This window comes from Mobula hypostoma, chromosome 1 (genome assembly GCF_963921235.1).
Source record: "Mobula hypostoma chromosome 1, sMobHyp1.1, whole genome shotgun sequence".
In the NCBI taxonomy this organism is placed as follows: domain Eukaryota; kingdom Metazoa; phylum Chordata; class Chondrichthyes; order Myliobatiformes; family Myliobatidae; genus Mobula; species Mobula hypostoma.
In genome coordinates, this window is record NC_086097.1 from 32474712 (window position 1) to 32487870 (window position 13159).

At 42.8% G+C, this 13159-nt stretch overlaps 1 protein-coding gene across 1 annotated transcript in view; it reads right to left on the reverse strand.

Annotated features, from left to right (window-relative positions):
• The window catches only part of tmed8 (transmembrane p24 trafficking protein 8), a 46737-nt gene extending 33612 nt beyond the window's left edge, over nt 1-13125 (reverse strand). Inside the window, exon 1 of the mRNA XM_063045812.1 lies at nt 13039-13125. Within this exon, the coding sequence (XP_062901882.1) occupies nt 13039-13093 (55 nt within the window). The 5' untranslated portion in view covers nt 13094-13125. The remainder of the gene's footprint in view (nt 1-13038) is intronic.
• Nucleotides 13126-13159: the final 34 nt, after the last annotated feature.

Sequence of the window (13159 nt, forward strand, 5' to 3'; positions counted from 1 at the left end):
TGTATGTAGGAGGAAGCATTGGAAAGGAAGAAAGTATAGTACTTAGGAAATTTCTAACTTGTAGATATCTAAAAAAATGTATTCTTGATAAGTTATATTTATTAGATAATTGTTCAAAAGACATAAGGGAACCATCTAAAAATAAATCCAAAAACCGTGAAATACCCTTAGTCTTCCAAGTTTGAAAAGCACGATCCGTAAAAGAGGGAGGAAAAAATATGTTACCTAAAATAGGAATCGCTAACCCAAATTGATTAAGATCAAAAAATTTTCTGAATTGAAACCAAATACGCAAGGTATATTTAACTATCGGGTTAGACACCTGTTTAAGGCGTTTCCAATCAAAAGGAAGAGAGGAACCTAAAATAGAGCCAAGTGTAAAACCCTGAACAGATTGTAATTCCAATACTACCCATTTAGGAATGGATAGTATATCCTGGTCCAGTAACCAGAATTTCATATGTCGAATATTAATTGCCCAATAATAAAATCTAAAGTTAGGTAATGCTAAGCCTCCATCTCTCTTAGCTTTCTGTAAATGTATTTTACCCAGTCTCGGGTTTTTATTCTGCCAAATAAATGAAGAAATTTTAGAGTCAACTTTGTCAAAAAAAGATTTTGGAACAAAGATTGGTAATGCCTGAAATATATATAAAAATTTTGGCAAAAAAAACATCTTAACTGCATTAATACGACCAATCAAAGTTAAATATAAAGGAAACCATTTAGATGAAAGTTGAGTAATATGGTCTATTAATGGTAAAAAGTTAGTCTTAAATAAATCTTTATATTTACAAGTAATTTTAATCCCAAGATATGAAAAATAATTATCAATTTAAATGGAAATTTATAATATAAGGGAAGTTGTTTATTAATCGGAAAGAGTTCACTCTTACTAAGATTTAATTTATAACCTGAAAAAAGACCAAATTGTGCTAATAACTCTAAAACAGCCGGGATGGATTTTTGAGGATTAGAAATATATAAAAGTAAATCATCAGCATAGAGTGATAATTTATGGGACTTTAAGCCCCGAGTTATCCCAGTAATATTTGGAGATTCTCGAATGGCAATTGCAAGAGGTTCTAATGCAATATCAAATAATAAGGGACTAAGAGGACAACCTTGTCGAGTACCTCGAAAAAGAGGGAAAAAAGGTGAACTTAAAGAGTTAGTACGGACCGAGGCCACAGGAGAATAATATAAGAGTTCAATCCAGGATATAAATTTCGAGCTAAAATTAAACATTTCAAGCACCTTAAATAAATAAGGCCATTCTACTCTATCAAAAGCTTTCTCGGCATCTAAAGAGATAACACATTCAGGAACATTTTGTGAGGGAGTATAAACGATATTTTACAGTGTACGAATATTATAAAAAGAGTAACGACTTTTAATAAAACCCATTTGGTCTTCCGAAATAATAGAGGGAAGTACTTTTTCTAATCTATTTGCTAATAACTTAGAAAAAACTTTAGAATCAACATTTAATAAAGATATTGGTCTATAAGATGCACATTGAGCAGGATCTTTATCCTTCTTTAATATTAAAGAGATTGACGCTCTATTAAAAGATTCAGGAAGTTTACCAAGTTTCAATGAAGCCTCAAAAACCCTATAGAGCCAAGGGATTAATGAAGGAGCAAAACATTTATAAAATTCTATGGTAAACCCATCAGGGCCAGGAGCTTTCCCCAAATTCATAGAGAAAATAACATTCTTAATCTCATCCATGGTAATGGGAGTATCTAACATAGAAGCCATATCCTGTGAAATCTCAGGGAAGTCTAAATTATCTAAAAAATCATTCATATATTTAGAATCTCGAGGAGACTCTGATTGATATAAGGAAGAGTAAAAATCACAGAAGGTTTGATTAATCCCCACATGATCAAGTATCAGTCGATCATTTTGGTTATAAATCTGATTAATTTGAGATTTAGCATAATTAGACTTCAATTGATTAGCCAACAGTTTGCCAATTTTGTCACTGTGTACATAAAATTCACTTCTTGTTTTCTTTAATTGGTTTACAATTGAGGACGAGAGTAATAAACTGTGTTCCATTTGAAGTTCAGTTCTTTGTTTATATAACTCCTCAGAAGGAGCTATAACATATTTCTTATCAATTTCCTTAAGCTTGTCCACAATTACCAACTCCTCCTGCTTCTTCCTCAAAGCAGCAGAATACGAGATAATCTGACCACGAATATAAGCTTTAAAAGTGTCCCAAAGAGTGTTAACAGAAATATCCTCTGTATGGTTAATTGTATATATATTTGTTAATCACTTTTTTTTTGGTGGTAAAAGATCGGAATCAGGTTTATTATCACCGGCATATGATGTGAAATTTGTTAAGCAGCAGTTCAATGCAATACATAATCTAGCAGAGAGAGAAAAAAATAATAAATAAAACATAATAATAAATAAACAAGTAAATCAATTACGTATATTGAATAGATTATTTAAAAATGTGCAAAAACAGAAATACTGTATATTCAGGAATCAGATGGCAGAGGGGAAGAAGCTGTTCTTGAATCGCTGAGTGTGTGCCTTCAGGCTTCTGTACCTCCTACCTGATGGTAACAGTGAGAAAAGGGCATGCCCTGGGTGCCAGAGGTCCTTAATAATGGATGCTGCCTTTCTGAGACACCGCTCCCTGAAGATGTCCTGGGTACTTTGTAGGCTAGTGCCCAAGATAGAGCTGACTAGATTTACAACCTTCTGCAGCTTCTTTCAGTCCTGTGAAGTAGCCCCTCCATACCAGACAGTGATGCAGCCTGTCAGAATGCTCTCCATGGTACATCTATAGAAGTTTTTGAGTTAATTTGTTGACATGCCATATCGCTTCAAACTCCTAATAAAGTATAGCTGCTGTCTCGCCTTCTTTATAACTACATCAATGTGTTGGGACCCGGTTAGATCCTCAGAGATCTTGACACCCAGGAACTTGAAGCTGTTCACTCTCTCCACTTCTGATCCTTCTATGAGGATTGGTATGTGCTCTTTCGTCTTACTCTTTCTGAAGTCCACAATCAGCTCTTTCGTCTTACTGACATTGAGTGCCAGGTTGTTGCTGTGGCACCATTCCACTAGTTGGCATATCTCACTCCTGTACGCCCTCTCGTCACCACCTGAGATTCTACCAACAATGCAGTCATCGCAAACAATAGCCTGTAACCTCCTTTTGGACTTGGAGGCAATTCAATGTGGCAGAACCGAGGTGAGACGAGGCGAGGCAGCGAGCCCATTTCCGAAAGTGAAGAAGACCCAAGATTCGATCAATTTAAATGCCAGGCCAAATTGGAAAGATTGGGTACAGGGCGAATCGAGGTGACAGGATCCAGGCTCCAGAGCATACCGGAGTGACTGAACATCACGTTTGAATGATGATTTAAGCACCAGGCCAAATCAAGGTGGAGGGATCCAGGCCTCAGATCGTATCAAAGTGAAACCCAAGGTTTGGATGACGACTTAGGCGCTGGGTCAGATTGAAAAGGTCGGGGTATCGGGGCCCGAGGCGAGAGACAAGTCAGTTCAGATCGCTGCTCCGCTCTGCGTTGAACTAACGTTCTGTGGACGGACTCTCTTTGAGGACTTCAGTTCAGAATGCCATTTGCTTGTGTTTATCATTTGCATGACTTGGTTTTTTTTCACCTCTGTACATTGGATGTTTGATGGCTCTGGGTCTGTACTCGGTGGAATTCAGAAGGATGAGGGGGAGTCTCACTGAAACCTTTCGAATGTTGATAGGCCTAGACAGAGTAGATGTGGAAAGGATGTTTCCCATGGTGGGAGAGTCTAGGACAAGAGGGCACAGCCTCAGGATAGAGGGACGCCCTTTCAAAACAGAGATGTGGAGAAATTTCTTTAGCCAAAGGGTGGTGAATTTGTGGAATTTGTTGCCACATGCAGCTGTGGAGGCCAGGTCGTTGGGTGTATTTAAGGCAGAGATTGATATGTTCTTGATTGGACATGGCATCAAAGGTTACGGGGAGAAGGTCGGGAACTGGGGTTAAAGAGAAGATAGAAAAAAGGATCAGCCATGATCGAATGGCAGAGCAGACTCGATGGGCCAGATGGCCTAATTCTGCTCTTATGTCTTATGGTCTTCTATTTTTTTAAATGGGTTATTTTGATTTTCTTTGCTTTGTGTCTGTCTGTAAGCAGACAAATCTCAAGGATGTATAAATGAACTTTGAACTTTTGAAATTTGTTTTTTTTTGCGGCAACAGTACAGTGCAATACATAAAATTACTACAGTACTGTGCAAAAGCCTTAGGCACCACAGCTATATTTATGTGCCTAAGACTTTTGGGCAAGACTGTATGTGCCGTGTCACTGTATCTACTTCAGAAACAAGGCCTCCTCCCATGCTGTGAATATCTATCCTTCCCTGTAGTAATGTGATCATACCCACCTAATTCTAGCTTCTGCCCCCTTTCTCTCCAGCTCGAATGAAGTGTCTTGGCCTGAAACATCGACTGTTTATTCCCTTCCACAGATGCTACCAGGCCTGCTGAGTTCCTCCAACATTCTGTGTGTTGCTCTGGATTTCCAGCATCTGCAGAATCTCTTGTGTTTATGAATACACCCTGTTAACAGTTAGATATTCGGATGCCTCCCTGTGGCTCAGAGCTGGATTTAGTTAGAGTGCACACCCGTGAACTGTCTTGGGACACTTTACTGTGCTAAAAGCTGTTATATAAAAACAAGTTGTTATTTGTGGATCTGCAATTCTCAAGGCATAGACACAAGTGCAAAGAAAGAGCTAAGGGAGGTGGGGGTTAATTATTAATGAGAAGTAATTAGAATTTGTAGTAATTAGAATTATCTTCACACCCACAATGAAATAATTGCATTACATTCCATTCCTAGGCTTGAAAGCAGTCGAATGCATGAATCCAAACTCAGATCAGGATCATTAAGCTCTCCATGTCCACAGGATATCCCTCCTTCACACAAGTCTATGTGAGTGGGTGGCTGGGAAAGGGGCTTGTCTTGCTATTGTCTGTTTTTTGTTGTTGCTGCTTGTGTTATTCCGCTGAAAACCGTGGACATACTATGTTGGCGTCATAAGTATGGCGACACGTGCGGGCTGCTCCCAGCACACCTTCGGAATTAAACGGAAACTATGCATTTCACTGTATGACTCAACGTTCATGAGACAAATAAATCTAAATCTGAAGTACCAGTGTCCTACCAGCCCACTGCAACAGCCTGTTCGCTCGACCAGCAGTACATTTCATTGCCTTGCACCTCCCACTTGGCTTGTCTAGTTCCCTTCCACTTCAGTCTACACCTGAATGCTTTCTCTTGCTTTCATAGGCTCCTGTTTCCTTGCCCTCTCTCATTTTTCTCAAGGTATTCCATCCTGCCATACCAAGACAGTGCGCGACACAAAAGACTCCACAGATGCCCAAATTCTTGAGTAAGACACAAAAAACACTGGAGGAACTTAGTAGGTCAGGCAGCATCAATGGACAGAATGAACAGTCAACGTTTCAGCCTGAGGTGCTTCATCAGGACAGCCCAAGTTCAATTCCACCACTGTCTGTAAGGAGATTGTATGTTCTTCCCTTCCTTGTTGTTTGTTCATCTCTTCCCACCATTGTCATTATTTCAAACTGGTTACGTTACTTTCTCTAGTTCAGTTCAAAGGTCACCAAACTGAAGCATTAACTATTTCTCTCCCCACACAAAAATGCCACCAAGTCAAAGGATTCCTGGCATTTTACTCATCCAGAATCAGAATCAGGTTTAATATCACCAGCATATATCGTGAAATTTGTCAACCTAGCAGCAACAGTAACATAGAAAGAAAAAATCAAAAAATTGCAGTAGGGGTGTGTATGTATATATACACACACACACACACATTAAAAATTAAAAATAGTGCAAACACAGAAATAATAAAAAGTGAGTTGGTGTTCATGGGTTCAATGTCCAATTAGGAATTGGATGGCAGACGGGAAGAAGCTGTTCCTGAATCGCCAAGTGCGTGCCTTCAAGCTTCTGTACCTCTTTCCTGACGGTCACAATGACAAATGGGCACGTCCTGGGTGATGGGGGTTCTTAATAATGGACGCTGCCTCTCTGAGGCACCACTCCTTGAAGATGTCCTGGATCCTACAGAGGACTGTACCCATGATGGAAGCTGACTAATTTTACAACTTTTTATAACTTCTTTTGGTCCTGTGCACTAGCCCCACTATACCATACAATGATGTAGTCTGTCAGAATGCTCTCCACGGTACATCTGTAGAAGTTTTTCGTGTGTCTTAGGTAACAAATCAAATATCCTCAAACTCCTAATGACATGCAACCACTGTCTTGGCTTCTTTATAGCTGCACTGATATGTTTGGACCAGGTTAGATCCTCAGATATATTGACACCCAAGAACTTGAAATTGCTCACTCCCTCCACTTCTAATCCCTCTGAGAACCGGTGGGCATTCCTTTGTCTTACCCTTTCTGAAGTCCACAATCAGCTCTTTGGTCTTAATGAAGTTGAGAGCAAGTTTCAATTCTATCTTGTAAGATTTGGTTGAATCCAACACTTCACATCTCCACCTCACACTGCCCTCTGGAAACTAATTTATAAAAAGTACTTGTCTATTCTGTCACAATCCATCCACGATTTTCAACAGCCCAATCCACAATCAACTACCCCAGCCTCTCTGGAAAGCCGCTTGCACTTAGCACCTATCCTGTGGGTTCAGTCAATCGCTCAGTGCAATCATGCCATCATGTTGTATCCTGCACCTAAAAACTGCAAATTTACCTTTCGCGCTCAGTTAAAGGTGTATCATGGTCTGGTATGGAAACACCAATGTTCAGGAATGGAAAAGTCTATAGAAACCCAATCCATCTCAGAAAAAGCCTTCCCCACCATTGAGCACATTTACAAGGAGCACCGCATCGATCATCAAGGACACCCACCATCCAGGCCATGCTCTCTTCTCACTACCAGGAGGCAGAAGGTTCAGGAATCTTAGGATCACACCACTAGGTTCACGAAGTTATTACCCTGCAACCGTCAGGCTCCTGAACCAGCGTGGATAACTTCACTCACCTGAACTCTGAACTGAGTCCACAACCTACGACTCACTTTCAAAGACTCTAAAGATCATGTATTCAGTATTATTTACTTATTTTTGTACAATTCATCTTATTTTGCATATCGGTTGTCAGCACCAAATTTCTTGGTATTCACCTGGCGGAGAACCTCACTTGGTCCCTCAACACCAGCTCCATAGCAAAGAAAGCCCAGCAGCGTCTCTACTTTCTGCGAAGGCTGAGAAAAGTCCATCTCCCAACCCCCATCCTCACCACATTCTACAGAGGTTGTATTGAGAGCATCCTGAGCAGCTGCATCACTGCCTGGTTTGGAAATTGCACCATCTCGGATCGCAAGACCCTGCAGCGGATAGTGAGGTCAGCTGAGAAGATCATTGGGGTCTCTCTTCCCGCCATTAGAGACATTTACACCACATGCTGCATCCGTAAAGCAAACAGCATTATGAAGGATCCCACGCACCCCTCATACAACTCTTCTCCCTCCTGCCATCTGGCAAAAGGCACCGAAGCATTCGGGCTCTCACAACCAGACTATGCAACACTTTCTTCCCCCAGGTCATCAGACTCCTCAATACCCAGAGCCTGGACTGACACCAACCTACCGCCCTCTACTGTGCCTATTGTCTTGTTTATTATTTATTGTAATGCCTGCACTGTTTTGTGCACTTTATGCAGTTCTGGGTAGGTCTGCAGTCTAGTGTAATTTTTGTGTTGTTTTACGTAGCTTAGTGTAGTTTTCGTATTGGTCATGTAGCACCATGGTCCTAAAAAACGTTGTCTCATTTTTACTGTGTACTGTACCAGCAGTTATGGTCGAAATGACAATAAAAAGTCACTTGACTTATGTATAGCTTTTCATAATTTCTATGTGTTTCCTTACTTTCCTGTGAATATCTGCAAGAAAATGAACCTCAGGGTAGTAAATGGTGAGATATGCACTTTCGATAATAAATTTAATTTGACTTGATTTTGAAGGTTGAGCTGACATAGCCTCGGTAACCACCAGCCTCCTGCTGCCATCTCCACATTAAAACAACAGCTTCAACTATAACCTGCCAGCACGTACTCTTCCGCGGTCCCCACATTCTTATTCTGGCTTCTTCCTCTCTTCCTTCCCAGTCTTGATGGAGGGTCTCAGCCCAAAATGTTGACTGTTTGTTCCCCTTCATAGATGGTGTCTGACCTGCTGAGCTCTTTTGTGTGTTGCTCTGGACTTCTGGCATCTGTAAAACCTGATATTTCCTGCAGTGATAAAGCAGCCCCAAGACATCCCATAGAGTAGAAACCCCCAAGTGAACACTGCCTAAATGGTATTAAATGGTACAGCACTGGACGGGCCATTCCTCACAACTGATCTTGATGCCAATTTATACTAAATGTCCTCCTCTTGTGTCTTATCCATATCCTCTCTTCTCTTCATACTTAGGTGAGATATTTCAGCAGAAACTGAGGGGGAACTTCTTCATTCAGAGGGTGGGGTGAGTATGGAACGAGTTACCAGAAGCAGTGGTGGATGCAGAGTTTAATTTCAACATCGAAGAGAAATTTGGATAAGTACATGAATGCGAGCAGTATGGAAGATTATGATTCAGGTGTAGATCAATAGAACAAAGGGCCTGTTTCTGTGCTGCAGTGCTCTATGAGTCTATGTGTCTGTCTAAAAAGCCTCAAACTCCACCAATCTGCCTGCTTCACTACTACCCCTGGTAACCCATTCCAGGCACCTAGCACTCTCTGCATTAAAAAAATAGCTTATGAGCCTCCCCTCCGTTTTTATTCTGACTTTCCAGTCCTGATGAAGGACGTTGGCCCAAAACGTCAACTGTTTATTCCTCTGCATCGATGTTGCCTGACCTGCTGGGACCCACCAGCATTTTGTGTGTGTTGGCACAAACATCACATCTCAGCTTCCCCCTCTAATCTTAAAAGCACGCCCTCTGATGTTTGACACTTCTATCCTGGGAAAGAAGACTGTCGACCTTATCCATGCAGCTGGCCAGCGGTGCAGTGGCATCTGCACTGGACTTCGAGGTGTATGGTCCCGGGTCTGAATCCGGCCGGCTCCTCGCACGCTTTGCATCTGCGCTGGGTCGAGTGTCGAGCGAGCAACTTGGCCTTGTAAAAACAGACAAAAGCTAGAGAAACGGCAAGGTTGCCGTAAGGCGCGGAGAGGTATAACAACAATCCTATCTGCGCCTTTCATAATTTAGAAAACCTCTATCAGGTCCCCCTCAAGCCTCTAAAGCTGTAGGGAGAACAACCCCACTTTGTGTCTGATGCTGCTGCTCGTATGATTTCATTGCACCTGTGCACACACATACTTGCGCAAGTGACAATATACTCAACTTTGACCTTCCATACAGCTCATACCCGCTAATCCAGACAGCATCCTGGTGAACCTCTTCTGCACCCTCTCCACAGTCTACACAGTTATTGTGTAGAAATACCAGAATCTGCAACCATTATTATTCTGACGGCTAAATGATTGAACATAGGTTCAGCCAATTTATTCTGAACACTAAGCTGTTCGGAAAGAACAAAGTAGCGTAGTGGATAGCAGTACAGGCAACCCGGGATGAATTCCTGTCCCTGCCTGTAAGGAACTTGTACATTCTCCCTGTAACCACGCAGGTTTCCCCCGGGTGCTCCGGTCTCCTCCCACAGTCCAAAGATGTACTGGTTGGAAAGTTAATTGGTCATTGTAAATCGTCCTATGATTAGGCTAGGATTAATTCAGGGGATTTCTGGATGGCACAGAAGAGCCAATTCTGCACTACATCTCAATTGATGATATTGAACTGCATGAACTTCATGAAATGCAAATGATTATTTATTACCTAGCTCAACAACATTTTTATTAAACTTTCTAATAAGGAAAGGTTGAGTGAGCTGGGGGTTTAAATTTTTTTTTCAACTAGAGCAGTGAAGGAGAATGAGAGGCAAGTTGATAGAGATGTCTAAGACTATGAGGGGCATAAACAAAGTGGAAAGCCAGCACCTTTTTCCCAGAGCTGCAATGGCCAATGCCAGAGGACATCAGTTTAAGATGGATGGAGAAAAGTTTAGGGGAGATGTCAGAGGTAGATTTTTTTTACACAGACAATGCCTGGAACACTCTCTGCCAGGCATGGTGTTAGAGCCAGATACATTAGGGACATATACGGGATTCTTAGACACATGGATGACAGAAAAATAAAGGATCATGGACTGTGTAGGAGAACAAATTATAAACAGGAGAGATTCTGCAGGTGCTGGAAATCTATAGCAACACACCCAAAATGCTGGAGGAACTCAGCAGGCCAGGCAGTGTCCAAGTAGAGGAATAAACAGCCCTAATGAAGGGACTTGGCCCAAAACGTCAACTATTTATTCCTCTCCATAGATGCTGCCTGACCTGATGAACTTCTCCAGCATTTTGTGTGCGTTGCTCAAGATTGATGGTGGAGAAGATTTATACAAATCAGTACAACATCATAGTCTGAAGGGCCGGTATTGTGCTGTATTATTGTATGTTCTTGTACATTTTACATAGAACTTTGCAACACGGTACAGGCCCTTCTGCTCACACTGTTGTGTTGATCTTATTTCCTTGCCATTTTGCACTACTTATTCATTCTTTTGTATAGCTGTATTTTCATTGTAATTTATAGTATATTTATGTATTGCACTGTACTGCTGCCATAAAACAACAAATTTCACAACACATGTCAGTGACAATAAATCTAATTCTGATTAACCTCCTCCTGGATCAGTCTAACCCTTCTCTCCCACATGGGCCTCCATTTCAACACATGGTAGTCACTATCAAACTACAAACAGTCATAAAGCAAATTAGGTTGGCCAACTGGGCTGCAGATACATAAATGTCTCTCACAGTTTTTAAGGCTTAAAAGCAGAAACTGTAAATGGATTTTAAAATCCTTCCACTGTTTATAAAAGCGCAAGGGATGAAAACATTTTCTCTCATGCATTTGTTCACAGGATGTAGAAGTGGCTGGCAGCTTTCACAGTCTACACCTTGCCTTACTGTTTGAACAGAGGAGGCTGTTGAACAGCAAGCGTCTTGCCAAGTCAGGCAAGCAAAGTACGATTCCCCACCCATTATCTGGACGTCAGAATCAGATTCAGGTTTATTATCACAGACATACGTCTTGAAATTTGTTCTCAGTCATCCAGATCCTTGCAAATCAAGCATGAGTAAATCAAGGCAACTGGACTTGCTATGTTGTCTGGAAGATGTTTCGCCACTCATCTGAGAGGCTTCGTCAGTTCTAATCTTCAAGAAGCCATCTTTGTCAAATTGGGAAACCCATCCCTGAACAGAGAGGGTGGGGAACGACACCACCTATCAGCTACTTACAATGCAGCCCTAACATCTTTACCCTGGCGTCTCCCACGACACTTCATACCTTCATTCATGCAAAGACAAGACTAATTATCTCTGCAACTCTTAACGACCCTCATGCGATTGCTATACCTTTAAGCCACTCACCGAGTCTATAAGCCGGAAAAATACCCACCATGGATCGGAACAGAAGCCTCTTGAATGAGTGGCAAAACATCTTCCAGACAACACAATTCAGTTGCCTTGATCTACCTCTGCTTGATATGTCCTGAAATTATTTTTTGTGGCAACAGTACAATGCAACACATAAAAAATACAAGTTATAATGATAAGTAGTGAGAGCAAAAAGTGAGGTAATGCTTATTATGGTCTATGTACACCCACAGCTCCACCTACACAGTACAAAACCAGAATCAGGTTTATTATCACTGACATATGTCGTGGTTCTGCGGCAGTAGTTTGGTGCAATACCACAGATTACAATAAGAAATATACAGTATATGGGTAGGTAGTATAAATAAAATAAACAAGTAGTGCAAAAAGAGAGCAAAAATATCGAGGCAGTGCTCACGGACTGTTTGGCAGAGGGGAAGAAGCGATTCCTAAAACGTTCAGTGTGGGTCTTCAGGATCCTGTGCCTCTTTCCCGATGCTGGGAATGGTAAGAGGGCATGCCCTGGGCGGTGGGGGTCCTTAATGACGGACGCCGCCTTCTTGAGAGCATCGTCTTTTGAAGATGTCCTCCATGCTAGACACATAGACGTTGACCTGACTGACTCCCTATTCACTTCCAGCAGACCGACAATGCCCTGCAGTTACAAGCCCAGATCATTCCCAAACACACCGCCAGAAAGACAACCCCTGCAGACTCCCCACGAGGTGACAGACAGCTCTGAGGTGTAAGAGAATCACTTCTCTTCATGCCCCTGGTTGTAAATACTTGGGGCCTAGTGTCCAAATACATCAAGAAGTGCCGCGCCAATTCACCCCAAGAGCAATTAAGAATGGACTGCAAACGGCCAGCGACACCAGGTCAGCATCTGGAATCAGGGGCTGCAGATGCTGGGATCGGGGAAGTCAAAAACAAGCCAGCTCCTGGGTCGGGCAGCATCTCAGGATCATGTCTTTTCAGTCGGTGAAACAGTCCATGTTTCAGATCCAGACACTGCATCCTGACCTGGGCATCTGTGTCAGTCCTCTCCCGTTAATGAGAACATTAAATGGCGGTTCCGTGCCCGCTGGAAATCTCAGCTTCAACCACACTGCCAGGCTGAGGTTAAGGAGGAGGGAGAGCCCGGGCACGGAAGTACTGAGAGCCGGGTGCCCGGGGAGGAGAGCCCCAGATGCTCGAGCTAGGGATGCAGAACGCCCCGAGCGAGGAGAGATGTGGGCAGCCCGACAGTGAGACACGGGCGAGGAGAAGCGCGGGAGTACCGGGGAGTGGAGAAGCGCGGTCTCCGGCTACTCTACCTCCTTGCCCCTGTTGTTCCTCCTGCTGCTTCTCGGCCCCAGGCAGGCCCAGGCTCATCCCCATCTTCATGCCGAGCTTGTTGGATAGCCTTCTCGCCTCCGAGTAATTCTCGGCTCCAATACCCACCGTGCCCGTACACTCACCCCGCCGCTCCTCGGGGACAAGGCGCTGCCGCTCAGCGGCCTGGCCGCTCGCCATCGTCACTGGCACGGCAGAAGCGGAGGTTTCCGGAAACAGCCGAGCGCTGACGACCAGGAGCCGAGC